The sequence below is a fragment of the Pseudophryne corroboree genome, chromosome 2 (genome assembly GCF_028390025.1).
Source record: "Pseudophryne corroboree isolate aPseCor3 chromosome 2, aPseCor3.hap2, whole genome shotgun sequence".
Lineage (NCBI taxonomy): Eukaryota > Metazoa > Chordata > Amphibia > Anura > Myobatrachidae > Pseudophryne > Pseudophryne corroboree.
In genome coordinates this window covers 995,752,114-995,773,218 of record NC_086445.1, presented here as the reverse complement: position 1 = coordinate 995,773,218, position 21,105 = coordinate 995,752,114, and the positions used below count along the sequence as shown (strand labels likewise).

General features: G+C 44.2%; 1 protein-coding gene across 9 annotated transcripts in view; it reads right to left on the bottom strand.

Annotated features, from left to right (window-relative positions):
• Positions 1 to 21,105, bottom strand: part of SON (SON DNA and RNA binding protein) — a 331,417-nt gene that overhangs the window by 123,401 nt on the left and 186,911 nt on the right. For 8 of the 9 annotated variants that reach the window (XR_010241576.1, XR_010241575.1, XR_010241577.1 and 5 more), the window contains exon 6: positions 5,784 to 5,963. Coding sequence is in view for 4 of the 9 variants with exons in the window: in XM_063956485.1 (XP_063812555.1) it covers positions 5,784 to 5,963 (180 nt within the window). In the remaining 5 variants the exon portion in view is untranslated. Of the gene's footprint in view, positions 1 to 989; positions 3,974 to 5,783; positions 5,964 to 21,105 lie in introns of those variants that run through there. The other variant, XM_063956487.1, reaches the window with a different exon arrangement.

The following is a 21,105-nucleotide window of genomic DNA, read 5'->3' as shown; positions in this document are numbered from 1 at the left end:
AATTACATTTTTACAGTGATGTCCCTTTCCAGAGCACTTTGCAAGTTTAAGGCATTTGTGGTTGAGGGAGAGCGATAACAGATGATGGGTGTTCACTAAAACCCAAAACTGGATTCCTCAAAAATAAAAGCATGCAGTATTAACCTGACTTTCCATTATAATGGCATTAATAAGTAAAAGGACTATAGTAAAGTATTACCTCCCTAGTCCAGTACAGAGAGATGAAGCCACCGCCCACATCTTAATGGGATCTGAAGAAGGTCAAAAATGTGAGGCTGCAGTCTGTTGAGCTGCTCTTACATCAACGGCCCGCCCCTTTGTATAACTCCGCCAATCCACATGGTGTATTTGTGCACAGCATGTATGCAAGTATGTAGGTCACTATCAGTCTGTTCAGTTAGAGAAGCACCCACCTGCTAACAGGGCAAACTACTGCACAGGGTTAGAGAGCATGACGGATTTGTTCAGTATAAACCATTACACACATTATCTTGATATATTCAATGTCAAACGGTGAATTTATTTGCTCTTGAAGAAGATGGGCAAGAGAATTTCATATGTGAAGAGTAAAAGGAACGTTGATAAAAGGATATGGGGAAAAGAGAATATAACAGTAAGAGGTTAAGACATGGGGAGGTGGGAAGAAGCCCTATAAACTATTAACCTAATTTTCTTCCTAAGTATAGGGTTAAAGCAAATGTCAAGATTATAGCTATGCCTCACTAGTGAATTTGGCCTGTGACCGGCCACATACGACCACAACATGTGGGACAGATGACGCGTTTCGCATAGGTATGCGGCATCTATCCCTGTATCGGTCGGAAAACAGAGGGACCCAGGAGCTATGTTTCCACAGGGACCAGTTATTTCACAGACACGTGATCAGCCACAGGCCAAAAATCAATAGCACAGGCCTAAAACATATCAGATGTGTACAGGATATCAGTATACATTAATCAGTAATGAGAAACGGGAGGACATCCACCAAATGTTTGGACCATCTCTTTATTCATATTCAAAAGTACATTTCCAGGAAAAAAATTAAACATATACAAGAACTTGTTATTTGGTATCTGACATGAATCAGAAATTATTTCCTCAGAAAAAGTCCTCATGATGGAATATACGGATGTTGGCTTAGGTTGACTTTTTTTCCCTCCAATATAAACGAGATATAAATTGCACATTGAGGGACTGTTCTGAATTCTGCCCAGTAGGAAACTGGTGCTATAGAGTACAGCCAACCAAATGACTGATTACATTTTCAAAATGGCCTACAAAAATGAAAGCTAAAAGCCGATTGGTTTCTACAGGCTACAGAACATATCCCTGTGCATGTGTTTGCAAGCAACACCCACTGTGTCCTGCCTATACCACCAATAGCTGTTGATGGCAAAATATTTTTTTTTTTACGCTTAAAAATCCATACAAAGCAATTAGTCCAATTTAGATTAGTAATCAACAGCTATAAATGGCAACAGTGGAATGTGGAGAAAGGAGAGGACCTATCAAACAGTTGTTAGTTATTAAAACAACTGAATGACGTCAAGTCAACTGGAGCGGTTTTATCCATTGCATGAGTAACATCTCCCCAACATAACAGAGTGGATAGACTGAAAAGAGGGTGCATATAGCCACACAAAACCTGTCATAGCAATTAGAGCTTTTAAAAGGTCGTATGCAGACAGAAACAACAAATTTAGGGTGATATTCACACAGTTCTGCACAAACGAGAAAAAAATTATATATCATACCCCAAGTAAAAATAAAACAATTTTTTTGTTGTTGTTTAAAATAAAAAGCACATTAATAATCAGCCCATTATTCAACTATTTTCATACATTTTAAACATAACAATATGTATGTACAGCTGTTTCTGACTTCAGATTAAGTCAATTTACAATAGAAACATTATTTACAAGCAGCGTTGGCTGCACCGCTACCAGAAGTGTCCATTATAATGCAAGGCACTGCTTACTCTGGCAGATAGTGGATACTCAGAAATTGTGTTGCAAAATTCCCTTGAGTACGGCTTTTGCGCTCTCTGATGTTTAGAAACGTCACCTGCCATCTACACACTGCGCAGAAATTGCGAACTTTATCATCCTCCATCATTCTAACTTACAGCAAAAAAAGAAAAAAAAAAGATAAGACCACCGCACATCTAGCTATAAGAGTTTCTTGAAAACAGAACAACGTTAATATCATCATACAATGGTGCAATCAGCACATCAATGAAGCCACCGGACAAGCCACAAAAGGATCAGCACAGTTCAGAAACGGGTGAGTGCATATCATCTAAAACATAGTGCGGCTTTGAAAAGCACTATATAAAGTGTTCTGTTGTCTGAGGATTCTCAGCACCGGGTTAGGAAGTGCTACTGTGGAATTGTACTCAACTGTTGCTGTATTTTTACATTCAAAGGGCATTATCCTGAACAATAAGTCTTTCCTTTTCACGGTCATCACATCTTTAGTGTCCCGCTGCTGAAGTTGAGGCCTGTGTAATATTGTCATTCATCTATGTGGGTGTGGTCTTAAAATTAATGAACAATGAAGTTAGGATTGACACGGCCTTGCCTAAATGTCGGACAGCACAAATGTGGAGGACTAGCGTTGTACTGCCCGTCTGCTATAGCGCAGGGAAGCTTCAAATATTTTAAGTGCAAAGTAAGTAAGCATAATCCATTGTCCTTTGGGTAGCAACTAGGCTAACAGTAAGTTATTACTTGAAACCAAGTTCTTCAGCTTTCTTTTGGTGCATTAAGAAAACTTCTTGACCATTAAATGTGAAACTGGTTTGTATTGTTCCTTTTTTCTTTATTTGCCCCATAAAAAAAAATCAAAAGGGACCAAACTGAGCAGTCAAATGTAAAAAACAAAAAAATCAGAGAACCTTGTTCCACATTGGTGTTTAAGTAACTGGTGTAAGTGATCCCTGTGTATCACTGCAACCCTTCCCAAAATTCTGATGGAAAAAGGGTACTTTAAAAGTTCTCCATCTGTAAAAATAAAATAAAATCCTTCATCTCTTAGCAGGAACGAGCAGAGAATAGTCCAAAGCTCATCTTCTTCCATGGCCAGAGTTTGAGACAATTCCACTTATCTAACCCAACTTGAATGTTTGTTTTGGAACATTGTAATCTTCGGTAAATCACAATATTACAGACTCATTTAATTTTTTGTTTTAGAAACATTCTATACCGACATTCCACACAAAAAGAATTTGTTAGATGAAACACATACAGTCTAGTTTATAAAAATGAAACTACTCTCCACCTCTAATTATAAGTGAGCAGACGCACACTGTTTTGTACTTAAATATGCGGAGTATCAGATTAAACTGAGCCATCGGTGATGAGAATTAAGCATTTTTGTGTTGGAAGTGAAGATCCATGCAAAAGGAGGTACTTAAATAGTTACATAGGTACAGTACGGAACCAAGTTAATCTTGCATACGGGTATGGTTACACTGACGACCATTATGTGTAGACAAGCATTGTGTAATTGCAGTAGCCAAAACAGGTCAAGCAGAAACTTTATTCAAATGTAAAAAGGAAAAAAAAAAAAAAGGATTGAATTATTACACACCCACTTAGTGATACTGACTTTGTTTCATGTTTGTGGATGTTCAATACCATTACAGGGTTATGTGGAGAGATGCTGAGTAAGCTCACAACTTTGCACAGAAAAGAAAAATATATATATATTTCTATACGTCCATTGATTTGATGAATTGTACACTGTTTCTGCGCATCTGGGAGCTGGACGTCTCTGCGTTTTCCTGTAGTTGTTAGGAATCAGTCCTTACGGTTCTTTAATGACCAGTTTGCAACCAATCAGAACTCAGGATCTGGAAGCATTAGGTCCATATGAGGCCATTAAAGAAGGGAGGGTCTCAGCCCATCAGTACGTTGGATTGGCAACAGGTATCTAAGTGTGGTTAATCCACCTTCCTCAAACAATTCTAGAACTGTAAAACAAGAAAACGCCACATTGCAAGATGGATTTATAAAATGTATGAATGACACATAAATCTAGAAACAAGAACACACTTGGGTATCATCTAGATATAATTAGGGTACACGTTAGACTGAATAAAGCATAATTTACACAACACCCGGAATGCAACAGTTGCACATAACGACTGCAGGAACATTCATTTGCGCAGAGCGCCAGTATAAGTGGTCTTAATTACACAACGCAATCTAATGACATCTTCCGCTGCAATAAACACATTTGCTCCATCATTCATCTGGCATATCAAACTGCTAAAGGAGAAATTATACTGTGAAGAGATCATAATACTATTTTATTTAGACACACTTTGTAAAAAAATGTATCTGCTTCACAAGTCGCAAAAACACCTGGTTACGGTCACAGAGAAATTACAATGCGTGGATTATAAATGGAGAGAAACACCTGATGCTGACTCTAAGGGGGGAATTCAAATGTTTGAAAAGTCGGTGGGGTGTCTGTTTTTTCCTGTCTGTTAGATAGGATAAAACAGACCCCCAACTGACTTTTCAAACAATTGAATACACCCCTAAATGTACACTGAGAAGGGTATTCAGTTCTATATGAAAGAAGACTAAAGAGAGAAAACTCCTTTTCTTCTCACCCAAAGATAGATACACACCTGAAAGATTGTACTGACAATCCAACACTTTATGATTTTTATGAGACAATGTTGGTCACATCTGCTGTGCAATGTACACTCTACTGAATGGGATGCAGTCAGTTAACCAGCTGTCACCCGACAATAAACTGACAGCCGGAAACCCAACACCGGCCCGGTATCCCCACTCAACTGGAGGATCCACACCACCAACTAAGTAGGAATAGAACCTGTAGCGAGCGCAGCAGGCCACTGGGCACGGTGTGGGTTGAGCGCAGCGAGCCCACGAGGGGACTGGCTGCCGGGATTCCGCTGTCGGTATAGTGACAGCCAGAATCTTGTCTGCCGGAATATAGTATGGATCACTACTGAATTATGCGAGTGACTGAGGGGCACATTTATTAAGCCTGGTGAAGTGATAAACTGGAAGGTGATAAAGTACCAGCCAATCAGCTCCTATCATTTTTCAAACCCAGCCTGTGACATGGCAGTTAGGTTCTGATTGGCTGGTCCTTTATCACTTCACCAAGCTTAATAAATCTGCCTTTGAATGCAATAAAGATCGTCAGAAGGTGAAACGTAGGACAGATCATACACACCCTGCAATAGCAGCACGATCTCGACTGTACATTTTGGCTAAATATGATGAAGCCGGCCAAATCACATGTGCAGATCAGACTGGGTTTTAAATGCTAACCGGCACTCTGTGCTGTGTACACACTGTGCATCTGTCGGACCGAGCAGTGGGAAATGACTAGCGCAGTGTCAGACTAGCTTTACTGTTCTTTGCCAAATGACAGGAAGAATTTACGAAGCAAGAATGATTTTAGTGCAATAAGTTGACACGGCATTATAAACGTCAACTTTGTGTTGGAAAGTGAAATGTATCAATATAGACAAGGTGACGAATCAAATTCACACAAATTCACAAACATGACCAAAACAAAACATTGATAACCATCACTTTCCCCAACATGTAACCACACTTGGACAGGGAGTAATCTGCTTCTCATATCCTGCCGGTCAGACTGCGGCACACACAGAATAACTCATCTATTCTAATTCCCCCAGATATTGTAAAAACAAGGTCGTGAATAAAAGGCACAGTGGAAATACCCCCGCTCTATTCACCCCAACACAAACATGAATGTGGGTCATCTCTTACCTGTGAGGGAACTGTATTTGTGAAAACGTCGTCCTTGCTTTCTTCACTTTTTTTATCCACGGGAACCCATTCGCCGTAGACTTTATCCGACTCTTTTTTCCTGTGCTGAGATCCGGAGGAAACTGGGAACTCTTTAGTCAGAGTCACCTGAGTTTTCGGAGCCGGTTTTAGGCTGGGATTCTAAAGAGAAAATGAGAATCAGTTCTGCTACAATCAATGATAATGTGGTGTGGCATCAAATTAAAGAGGAAACTGTTTAAGACTACATGATATCGCAGGAAGACACCTCAAAGCTAATGACTGGAACAAACCACGTTGCCATGCAAAGGGGAGCAAACACTTATATTTTTCCTGTGCAGGGTAAATACTGGCTGCTTTTGCATGTAGCCCACACGTTACACAGCTTTATTTTTCTGCAGCGGGGTACATTGGGATTCCACAGGGAATACATCAGGGATGTCCTAAAGCAGTTCCTCATGGGAGGGGACGAACTGTAGCGGGCACAAGAACCCGGGCCAATTTTTACTTAAGAATCGAGTTTGTCTGATTTGTGTTTTTTTTTCTAAGTCCCAATACGGGAATTCACTAAGCACAAATCTCGGCAGTGTCTGGTCTATTCGTAATGGATTTAACGGAAAAGTTCTGAAATACGAATAGACCATCGGTCAAACGCGGCTGTTATTTCATACAATACGGGTATTCACTATTCATTCGTATTTGGGTGTTAGTCTCTGAGTGCTCAAGTGCGGGTCTATTTTTTGCGAATCGTTAAAAAAAAGCAGCAAAAAAATAGACCTGCTTTTTCCAGTCGAGTTTGGATAACCATGCACGGATCAGTGAGATCTGTGCATGGTTATCTATGGGAAAGGGTCTGTTTAGTGTAAAAACAGAAAAAAAAATTGGGTGGGGTCCCCCCTCCTAAGCATAACCAGCCTCGGGCTCTTTGCGCCTGGTCCTGGTTCCAAAAATACGGGGGACAAAAAAAAGTGTAGGGGTCCCCCGTATTTCTTAAACCAGCACCGGGCTCCACTAGCCAGGTACATAATGCCACAGCCGGGGGACACTTTTATTGTGGTCCCGGCGGCCCTGGCATTACATACCCAACTAGTCACCCCTGGCCGGGGTACCCTGGAGGAGTGGGAACCCCTTAAATCAAGGGGTCCCCCCCCCCCTCCAGCCACCCAAGGGCCAGGGGTGAAGCCCGAGGCTGTCCCCCCCCATCCAAGGGCGGCGGATGGGGGGCTGATAGCCAAGTGTGAAAAATCAGAATATTGTTTTTAGTAGCAGTACTACAAGTCCCAGCAAGCCTCCCCCGCAAGCTGGTACTTGGAGAACCACAAGTACCAGCATGCGGTGGAAAACAGGGCCCGCTGGTACCTGTAGTACTACTACTAAAAAAATACCCAACAAAAAACAGGACACACACACTGTGACAGTATAAGTTTATTACATACATGCACACCTCCAAACATACATACTTACCTATGTTCACACGAGGCTCGGTCCTCTTCTCCATGTGATAAAATTATACTCACATAATCCAGTGTTGCTCGTCTTCTTTGTATAATCCACGTACTTGGCAAAACAAAAAAACGGAAACCCGACCACGCACTGAAAGGGGTCCCATGTTTACACATGGGACCCCTTTCCCAGACTGCCAGGACCCCCCCTGACTCCTGTCAAAGAGGGTCCCTTCAGCCAATCAGGGAGCGCCACGTCGTGGCACTCTTTTGATTGGATGTGTGCTCCTGTAGTGTCTGTGAGGATGCACACGGCAGAGATACAATGTAGCGCCTATGCGCTCCATTGTATCCAATGATGGGAACTTTGCGGTCAGCGGTTGACCGAAAGTAACCTCACCGCTGACCGCAAAGTTCCCACCATTGGATACAATGGAGCGCATAGGCGCTACATTGTATCTCTGCCGTGTGCAGCCTCACAGACACTACAGGAGCACACAGCCAATCAGGAGAGTGCCACGACATGGCGCTCCCTGATTGGCTGAAGGGACCCTCTTTGACAGGAGTCAGGGGGGTCCTAGCAGTCGGGGAAAGGGGTCCCATGTGTAAACATGGGACCCCTTTCAGTGCGTGGTCGAGTTTCCGTTTTTTTGTTTTGCCAAGTACGTGGATTATACAAAGAAGACAAGCAACACTGGATTATGTGAGTATAATTTTTTTTCACAGGTACCCCGAGGATTCTACATGGAGAAGAGGACCGAGCCTCGTGTGAACATAGGTAAGTATGTATGTTTGGAGGTGTGCATGCATGTAATAAACTTATACTGACACGGTATGTGTGTCCTGTTTTTTGTTGGGTATTTTTTTAGTAGTAGTACTACAGGTACCAGCGGGCCCGGTTTTCCACCGCATGCTGGTACTTGTGGTTCTCCAAGTACCAGCTTGCGGGGGAGGCTTGCTGGGACTTGTAGTACTGCTACTAAAAATAATATTCAGATTTTGTACACTTGGCTAGCAGCCCCCCATCCGCCGCCCTTGGATGGGGGGGACAGCCTCGGGCTTCACCCCTGGCCCTTGGGTGGCTGGAGGGGGGGGGGGGGACCCCTTGATTTAAGGGGTTCCCACTCCTTCAGGGTACCCCGGCCAGGGGTGACTAGTTGGGTATGTAATGCCAGGGCCGCAGGGACCACAATAAAAGTGTCCCCCGGCTGTGGCATTATGTACCTGGCTAGTGGAGCCCGGTGCTGGTTTAAGAAATACGGGGGACCCCTACGCTTTTTGTCCCCCGTATTTTTTGAACCAGGACCAGGCGCAGAGCCCGGTGCTGGTTGATGAAATATGGGGGAACCCCTGTCATTTTTTTACCCATATTCTGTCAAACAGGACCGGCTCAAAGAGCCCGAGGCTGGTTGTGCTTAGGAGCGGGGACCCCACGCAATTTTTTTCTGATTTTTTAACACTTACGAATCACATCGACATCGGAAAATACGAATTTGGAAAAATCGGCAGCTTAGTGAATGATCGTATCAGGATTCAAAAAGTTGCAGTAAAATGCACCCGATACCATTTGAGTTCAAACACCCTTAAAAACGGCAAAAACACGAATCTTTGTAAATATACCCCCTGGCGTCCAAAGGAAGCATCCTGGGAGGCGGAGGTATCAAAGTCATAGAACCTAATGAACGTGTTCACGGAGGACCACGTAGACGCCTTGCACAATTGTTCAGAGGACGCGCCACGGCGGGCCGCCCAAAAAGGTCCAACAGACAGCGTAAAATGGGCTTTGATAGCAGCAGGAGCTGAGAGTCCAGCCTGTGCATAGGCTTGTGCAAACACCATTCTAGTCCATCTGACCAAGGTTTGCTAATTCGCAGGCCAGCCACATTTGTGAAATCCCAAAAGTACAAACAGGGTATCTGACCTCCTGATAGAGGCAGTCCTCTCCACGTAGATACGGAGAGCTCATACCACATCCAAAGACCTTCTTTGGAAGACAAACCAGAAGAGACAAAAGCCGGAACCACAATCTCTTGGTTAAGATGGAAAGAAGATACCACTTTTGGCAGATAACCGTGGCGAGTTCGAAGAACTGCCCGGTCACGGTGAAAAATAAAAGAGTGGACGACAGGACAAAGTACCTAAGTTTGACACCCTCTTAGCAGAGGCAATAGCCAGCAGAAACACGACCTTAAGTGTAAGGCATTTAAGGTCCACAGACTCAAGAGGATCAAATGAAGACTTTTGTAGGGCATTTAAGAAAACAGACATATCCCATGGAGACACAGGAGGGACATAGGGAGGCTGAATCCGTAAAACACCCTGAGTGAAAGTATGAACGTCAGGAATAGACGCAATTTTTCTCTGAAACCACACCTAAATCTAGGCTTTGTTGCAGAAAAGACAAAAGCCTGGAAGTTTTGTACAAATTGGCATCATAATTCTGAGTAGCACAACATGTGAAGAGTTCAAGACCCTGTAATAAACCCGTGCAGAAGCCGGTTTGCGGGCCCTTCAACAGTTTGAATAACCGCCTCGGAGAATCCTTCGGCCCTCAGGAGTGAAGCTTCAAGAGCCACTCCGTCAATGCCTGAAGGGCCAGGTCCGGATAGACACCAGGGCCCTGAACGAGGCGGTCTGGGTGTTGAGGAAGTAGAAGAGGACGCTCTATCGAGAGACCTTGCAGGTCTGAGAACCAATGCCGTCTGGTCCACGCTGGAGCGACTAGAAGTAGTATTCCTCTTTCTTGCTTGAACTTCCGTAGCACCCTGGGCAGGAGTGACACTGGAGGGAACACGTATGGCAGCCAAATGTTCCATGAAATTGCCAGTGCGCCCACGAACGCTGCTTGAGGATCCCTTGTCCTTGATCCGAAGACTGGAACCTTGTGATTGTGTCGAGACACCATCAGGTCTACATCTGGTAGGTCCCACTTGTCCACTAGGAGTTGAAAGACTACTGGATGAAGATTGCACTCTCCGGCGTGAACATCCTGACGACTGAGGAAATCCGCTTCCCAGTTGAGGACTCCGGGAATGAACACTGCCGATATTGCTGGCAGCTGGCGTTCCGCCCAACGGAGGACTTTTGATACTTCCAGCATTACCATGCGGCTTCGAGAGCCGCCTTGATGATTTATGTACACCACCGTGGTGGCGTTGTCTGATTGTACTTGAACAGGCCTGTCCTGTACCAGAGGCAGGGCAAGTGTCAGCACATTGAACACTGCCCGCAATTCCAGAATGTTTATCTGGCGGAGAGATTCCTCCCTGGTCCACTGACCCTGGAGAGAGTGTTGCTCCAACACCGCGCTCCAACCTCACAGACTGGTGTCTGTTGTCAGGAGGACCCAGTTGGAGGTCCTGTAGCCACCAGTTCAGTGACAGACGAACCTCCGGAGTCAAGGAGATCATTTGAGACCTGATCCGATGAGGCAGGCCGACCCACTTGGAAAGGATTAACCTCTGCAGAGGGGTGGAATGAAATTGAGCGTACTCTAACATGTCAAAAGCCGACACCATGAGGCCTAGTACTTGCATCGCCGAGTGTATCGACACTCTTGGGCGAGAGAGTAAGTATCTGATCCTGTCCTGAAGTTTAAGGACTTTCTATGGAGACCGAAACAATCTCTCGCTGTGTGTCCAGCAGTGCACACAGGTGCATCATGCTCCGAGCAGGGACCAGCGAGGACTTTCTCCAGTTGATGAGCCACCCGTGGGCTTGTAGGAATTGGACCGTCAGTTCCAGATGATTGAGGAGAACATTTTGGGATTTCGCCAGGATAAGCAAGTCGTCCAGATACGGCAGGATCCTGATTCCCTGACGGCGGAGAAGGGCGTCATTGCAGCCATTACCTTGGTGAAGATCCGAGGGGCTGTGGCCAGTCCAAATGGCAGAGCCTGGAATTGATAATGTAGGTTGCCAATAGCAAACCGCAAATATGGCTGATGCGATATGGCAATAGGTATACCTGCATCCTGTATGTTCAGGGATACCATATAGTTTTCGGGTTCTATGGCCAGTACAATAGAGCGCAGAGTCCCCATACGGAATTTGGACACACTCACAAATTTGTTCAATAATTTGAGGTGGAGTATAGGCCGGAAGCACGCATTTGGCTTCGGAACTAGAACCAGGGACGAATAGTATCCCCTGTCTCTCTCGGACAGGGGTACCGGCACAACCACTCCTGTGTCCAGGAGGGATTGCACAACCAAGTGTAGAGCTTGCGCTTTCAACGGATCCGAACGGATAACAGTTGAGCAGAACTGGCGAGGGGAAGTTTCTTGAACAGATTGCATACACATGAGAGAGACAACTTCCCGCACCCAGGTATCCGAAGTGGTCTTTAACCAGGCCTGGGCGAACTGCAGAAGTCTGCCTCCCACCCTGGGGTCGCCCAGGGGGAGACCCACCCCATCATGCAGCAGGCTTGTCTTGTTTGGAAGCAGGCTGACAGGCGCCCCAAGATTGTTTAGGTTTGGGCTTAGTGGATTTGAAAGTACAAGCCTGTCTCGGGTACGCCTGACCCTTTGACTTCCCTGGAGGTCGAAAGGAAGGAAAAGTGGTACACTTCGCCTTCGGTGCAGAAGCATTAGTATTTGGGAGACACGCAGTCTAAGCAGTTGCCAAGTCAGTCACAATCTTATTCAGATCCTTCCCAAAAAGGATGTCTCCCTTAAAAGGGAGCACCTCCAAGGTCTTTTTGGAATCTAGGTCCACCTTCCAGGACCTCAACCACAGAATTCGGCGAGCCAGTATAGACGTAGTGGACGCCTTGGCTGCCATTACACCTGCCTCAAAGGACGCCTCCTGAATATAGTTGGAGGCTGTGGTAATATCGGACAGATACGGTCTGGCAGTGTCAGAGAAATCCTGAGGCAGCTCATCCTCAATTGCCTGAACCCATGCTTCAATTCCTTTGGCGGCCCATGAGGCTGCTATAGTGGGTCTATGTACAGCAGTGGTAAGAGTAAACAGACTTCAGGCATCCCTCCACACACTTATCCGTTGGTTCCTTCAGTGAGGACACAGTTGTGACAGGCAGAGTAGATGACGCCACAACACGGGCGACATGAGAGTAGACCGGCGGTGGAGTTTCCCACTTGTTACTTAAGTCCGCAGGGAAAGGATAACAAGCTAGCATCTTTTTTGAAAGGGAAAATTTATTTCCTGGAAACGACCAGGATTCCGGACGTATGTCAATTAAATGGTCAGAATGTGTTAAGACTACTTTAGTAACCTTCTGACGTTTGAATTTATCAGGTTTCTTAGATGCAGGAGTGGGATCGATCTCATCATCAATTTGGAGAATCCGCTTAACAGCCTCCACTAAGTCAGGAACATCAACCTGGGTTGTAGATTCTTCATCAGAGGCGACTGTATCAGTGTCTGACGGATCAATATATTCCCCACCAGAAGAATTATCCGAAATATTAGTGGATTGTGAGGAAGAAATGGCCCGCTTAGATGACCCCTTGACCCCAGAGGGGCGTGGGGTAGACTTTTGTCTAACCAAAGATTGATTTAATTGTTGTAACTGGGTAGACAGAGTGCCCGCCAGGGCGGATTAACTACAGGGACAATATGTGGCTGCAATGGCACAGGAGGTCCCACAGGGGGCGTAAGACGTGACACAAGCATTTCCAGCATACTTGAGAACGCTGCCCAAGGTGGTTCCTGATTGGCCACAGGTGTTGCGGGCTGACTGGGAGATATATGGCACCCAGTGCCTGAACCATCAGCCAAAACTTCCCCCTCAGGTAAATCCTTGGTGCCAGCACTGCATGATGCAGAAGCGTCCGTGGATTTCCCGCCCTGTGTGGCAAACATTATAGGGAATGTAGCCTTAGAGCGAAACAGTACAATATAGCCAAACAATACCTACAAATAACCCCCTGATTTATGTGACAGTAAATACAGGGCACAAACAGAGGATAAAATCGTTATGAGGTGACTGAAATACACAGTAAAAAAAAATACAAAACAGTATAGACTGTGTGTGTGTGTATATATATATATATATATATATATATATATGAGACCCTGACGCACGAGCCCCCCACGGTACAGAACATAGTGGTAACAAGAAGTGTGATAGACGAGAATGAAATCCACACAGCACCTACAGGCACACTCAGTCACAGGTACAATGCAGAAGTTATTACAGATAAACAATAAAACTGCACTGGACTAGTAAAACTACATATAGATATGTATGTATATACAATGCACAGTAGATACTGGATGTATATCACAGAAAACTCATACTAAATATTCAGGTAGCAGTACACTTGTTAACTAACACTGTCTAAAATGACACATAGAATACTTAAGTGACTGTAAATGCACAGCGCTGATGAGACAGGCAGCTTTACAGAGGAAACAGTGCCCTGCAGTCCCGGAGATCAGCCCAGCTACGTGTGTAAAAGATGGCGCCAAAATCTGTCAGGGAATGAGGGAGAGTGAAATGCAGCTCCAGGGTGGAAACATCAGCAGTAGATGGCGCCCGGAGCTGGGGGAGGGGCTACAGGTCACGCCTTATTCCCTATGCTGGTCCTCACCACCATGTACTGTGGAGCCTATGTAAAATGGATTATAGTAAATCCGGCCTGTGCTCTCTGCCCTGGTGGATACAGTGGGGTCCCTGTGCAGTACAGTGTCTACGCCAGCGGGGAGGCCCGTCTCCTGGAACCGCGATTTACTGGCGGGTCCCACCTGTGGGACCCTCTTACCTACTCCCTGATGTGAAGCCAAACGATCCTGGAGAGAGTCAGCTGTGGTGTGCCTGATGACCAGTGCGCCTCCGCTGCAAGTATCCGGGAACTCGGCCGCGGGAGTATGCAGCACTGCTGGGGAGGTGATGGAGCCGCAGCACAGAATGTCAGAATGACAAACAGTGCTGCGGCCCTTGAAGTCTTCTTAAAAAGCTCTTTTCAGGGCTGCCTAGCGCAGCCCCACCTGTTAGTGACATGCTCTACAGGCACCAACTTACAAACTGGGCTCCAGTGCCCGGAGGCGGGGTTATAGAGGAGGCAGTGCAGTGCATCCTGAGAACAGTCAAAGCTTTAGCCTGTTGGTGCCTCGGATCAAGATCCAACTCTACACCTCAATGTATTTCCTGTGGAATCCCAGTGTACCCCGCTGCAGAAATCATACATACTACACTATAAAAAATGCTCATCAGTTTTTATCCCGTATGCTCTTCAACCTGTGAGACCTAGAGAGAAAACCTGAGGAATATATTGGGAAATGGACAATGAGCACTGTATCGCTCTCCCTATTTTCTATACACGTGAATTTTAAAAAAATCATGTGTGTAGTAAAAGCAATTTGACTCTATAAAAAAAATATAAAACATTTTATTGAAAATATAAATTGAGCAAAAAAAAAAAAATTTGACTTCTGAATAATTAGCACTTTTTTCTGGGCGAAACGCATCGGGGAGGAGGCATTGTGCCAGATGCACAGAGCAGGAAAAACTTTGTTATCATGGAACAGAAAGAGGAACTTCAATATACCTAACGATTCCCAGACGGATTATTTTCACAACTGGACCTAGGAGCGCAGAAGAAGCCCAACAGTAGTGCAATACTAGGGGAATCTCAATAATTTATCGGATAATCTGGTAAACATTCAGAGATTCTAGTTGGTGTTTACATTACCCAGGGAATATACTATATCAAAGTTTTGTTGACATTATTACCAACAACTTGTGACGACTGGCTTACTAACATTTAAGTGACATGCATTATTTTACCCTACATACTAATATTATTGGATTTAGTCAACGTTTGCATATGTGCGTTGGTCATTAAACTGACCACTGGATTTACAAGTGCTTTAAATATTTACATCAACTGTTCTGTTCATAGAATTGGTTTTCGCCTTCTTACAGAGATAATCCTTTAATTATACAGGCTTCAGCTAAATTATTATTTTTTATACAACCTCTACACAATATTTGTATTTTTTATTTGTAGCTAAGGTTGCAATGACGTGTGCAAAGTTGTCACAATGTTATAGATACACTGTGTAGCTAGAACGTATTGCATTTTGCTGCTAATATTCTGATGTCTACTTGGCAGGTTCCTTAATGACGGAACACTTCCTTTTGACTGCGTGGCGTACTATCGTAGCTGCTGCTATGTTTTGAAAAAGGTCTAGCTAGGACCGAAACGTCGACTGCAGTACTTGCCTGCGAGTTACCAATAAAAAAGTTTATTCTGCATTTTTGGTGAGTGCATAAAAAATATGTAGCACGACAAAAGAGGCAGCACTTGGAGAGTGCAGAACAGTGCAAAGTAATTTGCTGTGCACACATCTATGTTTCGGCGATGGTCTCCCTGTCATCAAACTGCCTCCGAGCTGCGGGACTCTCTGCGAGTCTGCCCGTTTCTCTAAAGCAGCAATCATTTACAAGGCAAAACCAACAAGCCGTCTTGTGAATTAGGTCCCCGAACAGATCAAGCAAGGCAGACTGAACCCATCCAACCACATGGGTGGACAGTTCACACAGCATGCAGGTGCTAAATATACAAACAGCTGGCACCAAAGGCAAACTCAAAGTACAGGTACATAGACTAGATAACTGCATGCTAACAGTGTTCATTCTAGCACCCTGCACCTTTCAAATCTTGTGTAGTTCCTTTTTCCTGCCTGGGGTGTCGCTCTCTGCTCTGGTCCTTCTCAGCACACACTGGTCTGTATCACAGCCCTGAGTAACAGATCAGAGTGTGCTGAGAAGCACCACAGCAGAGAGCGACAACCCTGGCAGGAAAGAGGAATTGCACGGATTTTGAAAGGTGCAGGGTGCTAGAATGAACACTACTAACATACAATGATTCATAATGATAAAATAACCCCTTATTGCTTTCTGGAATCCTATTCACAAGTGCTATATTTGAAATAGAGCTCAGAAGTCAATAACTAAACCCAACATTCCCCTGCAGCACAGCTTAAGACACTAAGGGAGACATTTACTAAGCAGTGATAAGAGCGGAGAAGTGAGCCAGTGGAGAAGTTGCCCATTGCAACCAATCAGCACTGAAGTAACATCTATAATTTGCATACTATAAAATAATACAGAGTTGCTGATTGGTTGATGGGGCAACTTCTCTACTGGCTCACTTCTCCGCACTTATCACTGCTTAGTAAATGTCCCCCTAAGGGGTTTATTCACGAAGCAGTAAAAACAGTGGAGAAAAAGACTAATGGAGAAGTGCCCATGGCAACCAATCAGCATCTCCCTTACATTTTAGAAAATGTACTTGATAAAGGCTTCCTTCAAAGCTGATTGGTTACCATGGGCAACTTCTCCGCTGGTCCTTTTCTCCACTCGTTTCACTGCTTCATGATTAGACCAGTAAGCTGGAGGGGCAGTGAATTTTTATTTTCAGGCCATTACTATAGCAATTTTAAATCTACAAAAGGTCAAAGAAAAAGACCAGCTACTGTATACCGCCCCTTAGAGGAGATGAGGAAGCATGTGGGGAGGGAGGCAGTTATCCAGAACAGCGCGCCAGAGTGCAGAAAACGAGCATATACCAACCAGTACAATATCACATTACAGCAGGCATTCCCAACCACGGTCCTCAAGGCACACTAACAGTGCAGATTTTAGTGATATCCAGGCTTCAGCACAGGTGACTTAATTAGTTGCTCAGTTATTTCGATTCAACCATCTGTGCTGCAGCCTGGATATCACTAAAACCTGCACTGTTGGTGTGCCTTGAGGACCGTGGTTGGGAATGCCTGCCTTACAGAGTGCACAAAGTGGCAGAATACATGCAAGGTCAGTATACAGCAAGGTCAAAGACAAAAGGAGAAGGGAAGGAAACAATGGAGGAAGACTCCAAGCCTTTCAACACGAGCCCCCTTTTGATTTATACCAGGGAGACCAGATCGAGCGGTCCTTGTGAGCGGCCCGTCTGCTCTTTCCTAAGCTGTCTTGACTTATAGTTGTAAGAAGGGCTAGCCAGTTCTGTAAACGTTAGGCCTTAGGCGCAATCCACCAACTAGTAATGCTTTGTATTTTAGGTGCTGTGTGCAGACATAGGGGCAAATTCAATCAGTGGCGAAATCGCAGTAATTTACAGTGCTTGCCGTTTTCACAGTATTAGTGTCTTTTTTGACACAAAAATACTGTACTGCGTATTCAATTACATAATCTCGGAAATGGGATGCCACAAAAATTGGAGCCAAAAGTAAAGATTTTGTAAATTTGCCTGTACCCCCCTCCCCCCAAAAAAGCTAAACTAACATTGGATAATAGTATGGAAGTTAATTATTTGTTAAAGAATTTCTGGTACTTAAATTGGGTCAAATGGCTGTTATATGCATTTTTCTAAACAGTAAAAAAAAATTTTTTTTAGGAAGCGATTTTTCCCCCCACAGCAAACTAAGTGCTCTCATTAAGTGCGGTGGAGCCCTATAAAACCCAAATAATAAAACTGGTAATAGTATATATTTGGGTAATTTTAGGGGACAAAAAAAAAAGGGGGGGGGGGGGAGGAGGGGGGAAGAACAGACCGATTACTTCCACCTGCAAGTCTAAAAACACTTGTCCCACTCATAAAAAGTGCCCCAATATACCTGTCCCATACCTTGTACCTCAAAATCCATCATTTTGCATGTATACACCACAAAAAAAAAGTAGTTGTTGGCCAATTAAAAATAACGAAAAACTTCTACGTGCCTAATTAGTCACTCACGGAGGTGTCCCAGGGGTTATCAACCAAATTCCGCCATTTTTAACTTAATATAGGGATTTTCACGAAGATTATCACCTGCTCAGAGTTGGTAAACTGAAATTTGCTGTAAAATTAGCGCAAATCCGTTTTCGCGGACAAATAGGTGCTTTTCGCATTTCACAGTAAATTTGCGTTTTTCGCATTGAATTTGGCCCATATTCCTCAATAAAGGCCAATATGGCTCCAACCAAACATCTGTCCTAAAAGGCTGGAGTCAAATCTTACTATACAGTTTTACACTCTGAGGTCAAATCAATTAGGTGCGAGTTGGGTCCTGCGAGCCATTATCAGAGCGAATTTGCAGTGCAAATTTAATTAGCAATTTGATTCCAAACTCGCATTGTATGGAGTAAAGTCACGTATTTTTGCATGCACCCCCCTGAGCAATAGATGCGGCATGAAAAAATTATTTAAAGCTGGATACACACTACAAGATTAGGGCGGTATTCAATTGTTTGAAAAGTCACTTGCGTGTCTGTTTTTTCCTATTTAACAGACAGGAAAAAACAGACCCCCAACCGACTTTACAAACATTTCCATTCTCCCTATCTGTCCAATCTTTCTGGTTTTCAGCAAACATTTGGTACCATAAATGACAATCATCCATTTGCACCCAAAAGCAGGAAAATTGGCAAAAATGGTAATTAGGATAGATTAGTTAAGTCAAGCATATTTAACCAGTTGTTCTGTACATCCATTTTGTCTGTTTTCCAGTGTTTGGGAGCACATGGTCAATTGGCAGTTGATCCCATGGTACACGGTTAGCATACGGTTCGTCAGGATTCCGGCTGCCTTAATACAGACGGCGGGATCCCGAAAGGGTCACCATACAGCTGCTGGAATACCGGCGAGGTTGGCGATTCCCCCTCTGTGGATGTCCTCAACACCCATAGAGGGAGAATAGAACCTGTGGCGAGCAAACCTCGCCACCGAGCCCGCTCCCATACATCACATACCGATCCCGCTCCCATACATCACCAGAATTTTGTTCCAACCGAGAAGATTGGGCAGATATGACAGTGTATATCCACCTTTAGGACACAGTGCAGACCTCTGATGTACCCCTACTATTGACTAATCATTCACATGGGAGGGGGGTTTAAATAGAATAATTTGGACAATAAAAACATGTCAGTTTTCAGGTGAAAGTCTCTGAAAAGCTCAGTAATGGGTTAAATGGTGTGGGACAGGTACCTGGAGGTGTAACTGGTGTGGGATAGGTACAAGGTGGTGTTGTATTGATGGGAGAGGGGTTTTAGGACTAGTAGATGGGAGCTAAAGTATTCAAAACTTTTTTTAAAACACCGGGGGGGGGGGGGGGGGGGGGGAGAATCACATTAAATACATTTCCTATTTCACAAAAAAATTTGCTGAAAACCACGTACCCTATCCTTTTTCTACAGAGTGTTTCACTCGCTATAGGCCCAAAGTTTGTCTTATAAATGTAAATGTAAATTGACTGGATGCTATTGGCGAACACTTAACACTTGCTATGACTTCCTCATGTGACTCATGAAACACGGAGATGATGTATCAAACCTTCTAAACAGGACCAGTGAAGACGTTGTCCGCAAAGCAACTCATCAGATTCCATCATTTATCTAGTACAGCCTATAAAATTAAACCTAAAAGCTGGTTGCTATGGGCAACATCTCCTCTTTAGAAGGTTTAATAAACCTCGGCCCACTAAGTCTTTTGTTTTTTTAACCTCTCGCTCTTTAGCAGGAACACTAGGTGGCAGTAGCCCAGCAAACACTAAGCTCTAGCAGGACTTCAGTTATCAGTTTGTGCAATTCCACAGAATTATACCAAATTAATCATATTGGCCAAAATATATGAAGCCTTAAAAAGTGATAAAGTGGAGACGGATAAAGAGATAAATGACCAGCCAATCAGGTTCCTATCGGTCATTTATCAAACACAGCCTGTAACATGGCAGTTAGGAAGCGGATTGGCTGGTCATTTCTCTCAATTTATCCGTCTCAACTTTATCACTTTCTAAGGCTTCATACATTTGGGCCAATGTTCTTCCAAGGACAGACATATCAAGTATATGAACCTAGTGCAGTTATACATGACCAAAAAAAACAGAGGGTCAGGTTTTCATTTGTTTTTAAAATATAACAAAATGAACATCTATTCTTTCTTAAATACTTAGTACATATAATATTCATGATACATTACACCAGTGTTTCTCAAACTCTGCCCTAGAAGCGCACTCACAGTCCAAGCTTTAAGCACTGATGGTTAGAGCAAAAAGACTGAGATACTACTTAATACCCCTTTCAGACGCAAGCCTAAAACCCAGGTATTTGCTTGTGAAAGCACATCGACCTGGGTCCAGCATATGTCTGAAAGGGCCTACCCAGGTTGAGAGCACCGGGTCTGCGACCCTGCTCACTAGCAAGGTTTTTCCCAGGACTTGCAACCCAGGTAGATGACCCTGAAAGGTGCAACCCATGTCTTGATGACCCGGGTAGTGCCTAGAAGAAACTGACTGGCCGGCATGACATCATCTCCAAGCGCCCACTGAATGGCAGAAGACTTAGGTCAATGGAAGGCTCCCGTCCAGTGTGAAGGGTCATCACCCATGTGTTAAATGAGTAACCCTGCCTTCAACCCAAGACAGGTTAAAGCTGGGTAATTACTTCTGAAAGAGCCTTAAGTCACCTGTTCTCAAGCACGTTTACCTTTAAAACATGGTATTTTGTCTTAGTGAATCTATAGCATTGAAGTGTATTTGTTCATTTTGTATACTGGTATTTTCCCTAAAACTATATTTAATGTAATAATTTATGAAGAGGTAAGCTTATTTGTTCATTTGGGCATCTGGATGTATTGTATGTGAGTATGTACACTACAAATCCATAAAACTAATTTAAAAAGAGAAAAAAAAAATAGACTGCTAGGGTAGAGAAGACATTAGGGGGTGGGTGCAGACTGCAGAAGGGGGTCATCCTCCGAGGAGGTGAAACCAAAATGCTGGCTCCTCCTCAGTGACAGTCTCCCTGGTGCTGCGCTCTGATATTATCATGCGTGATGTCATCAGGGGAGTGACGTGAGACCATGCCCCTTCTCACAAGGCCACAGCCCTTGGGCACGTGCGGAGGCCCT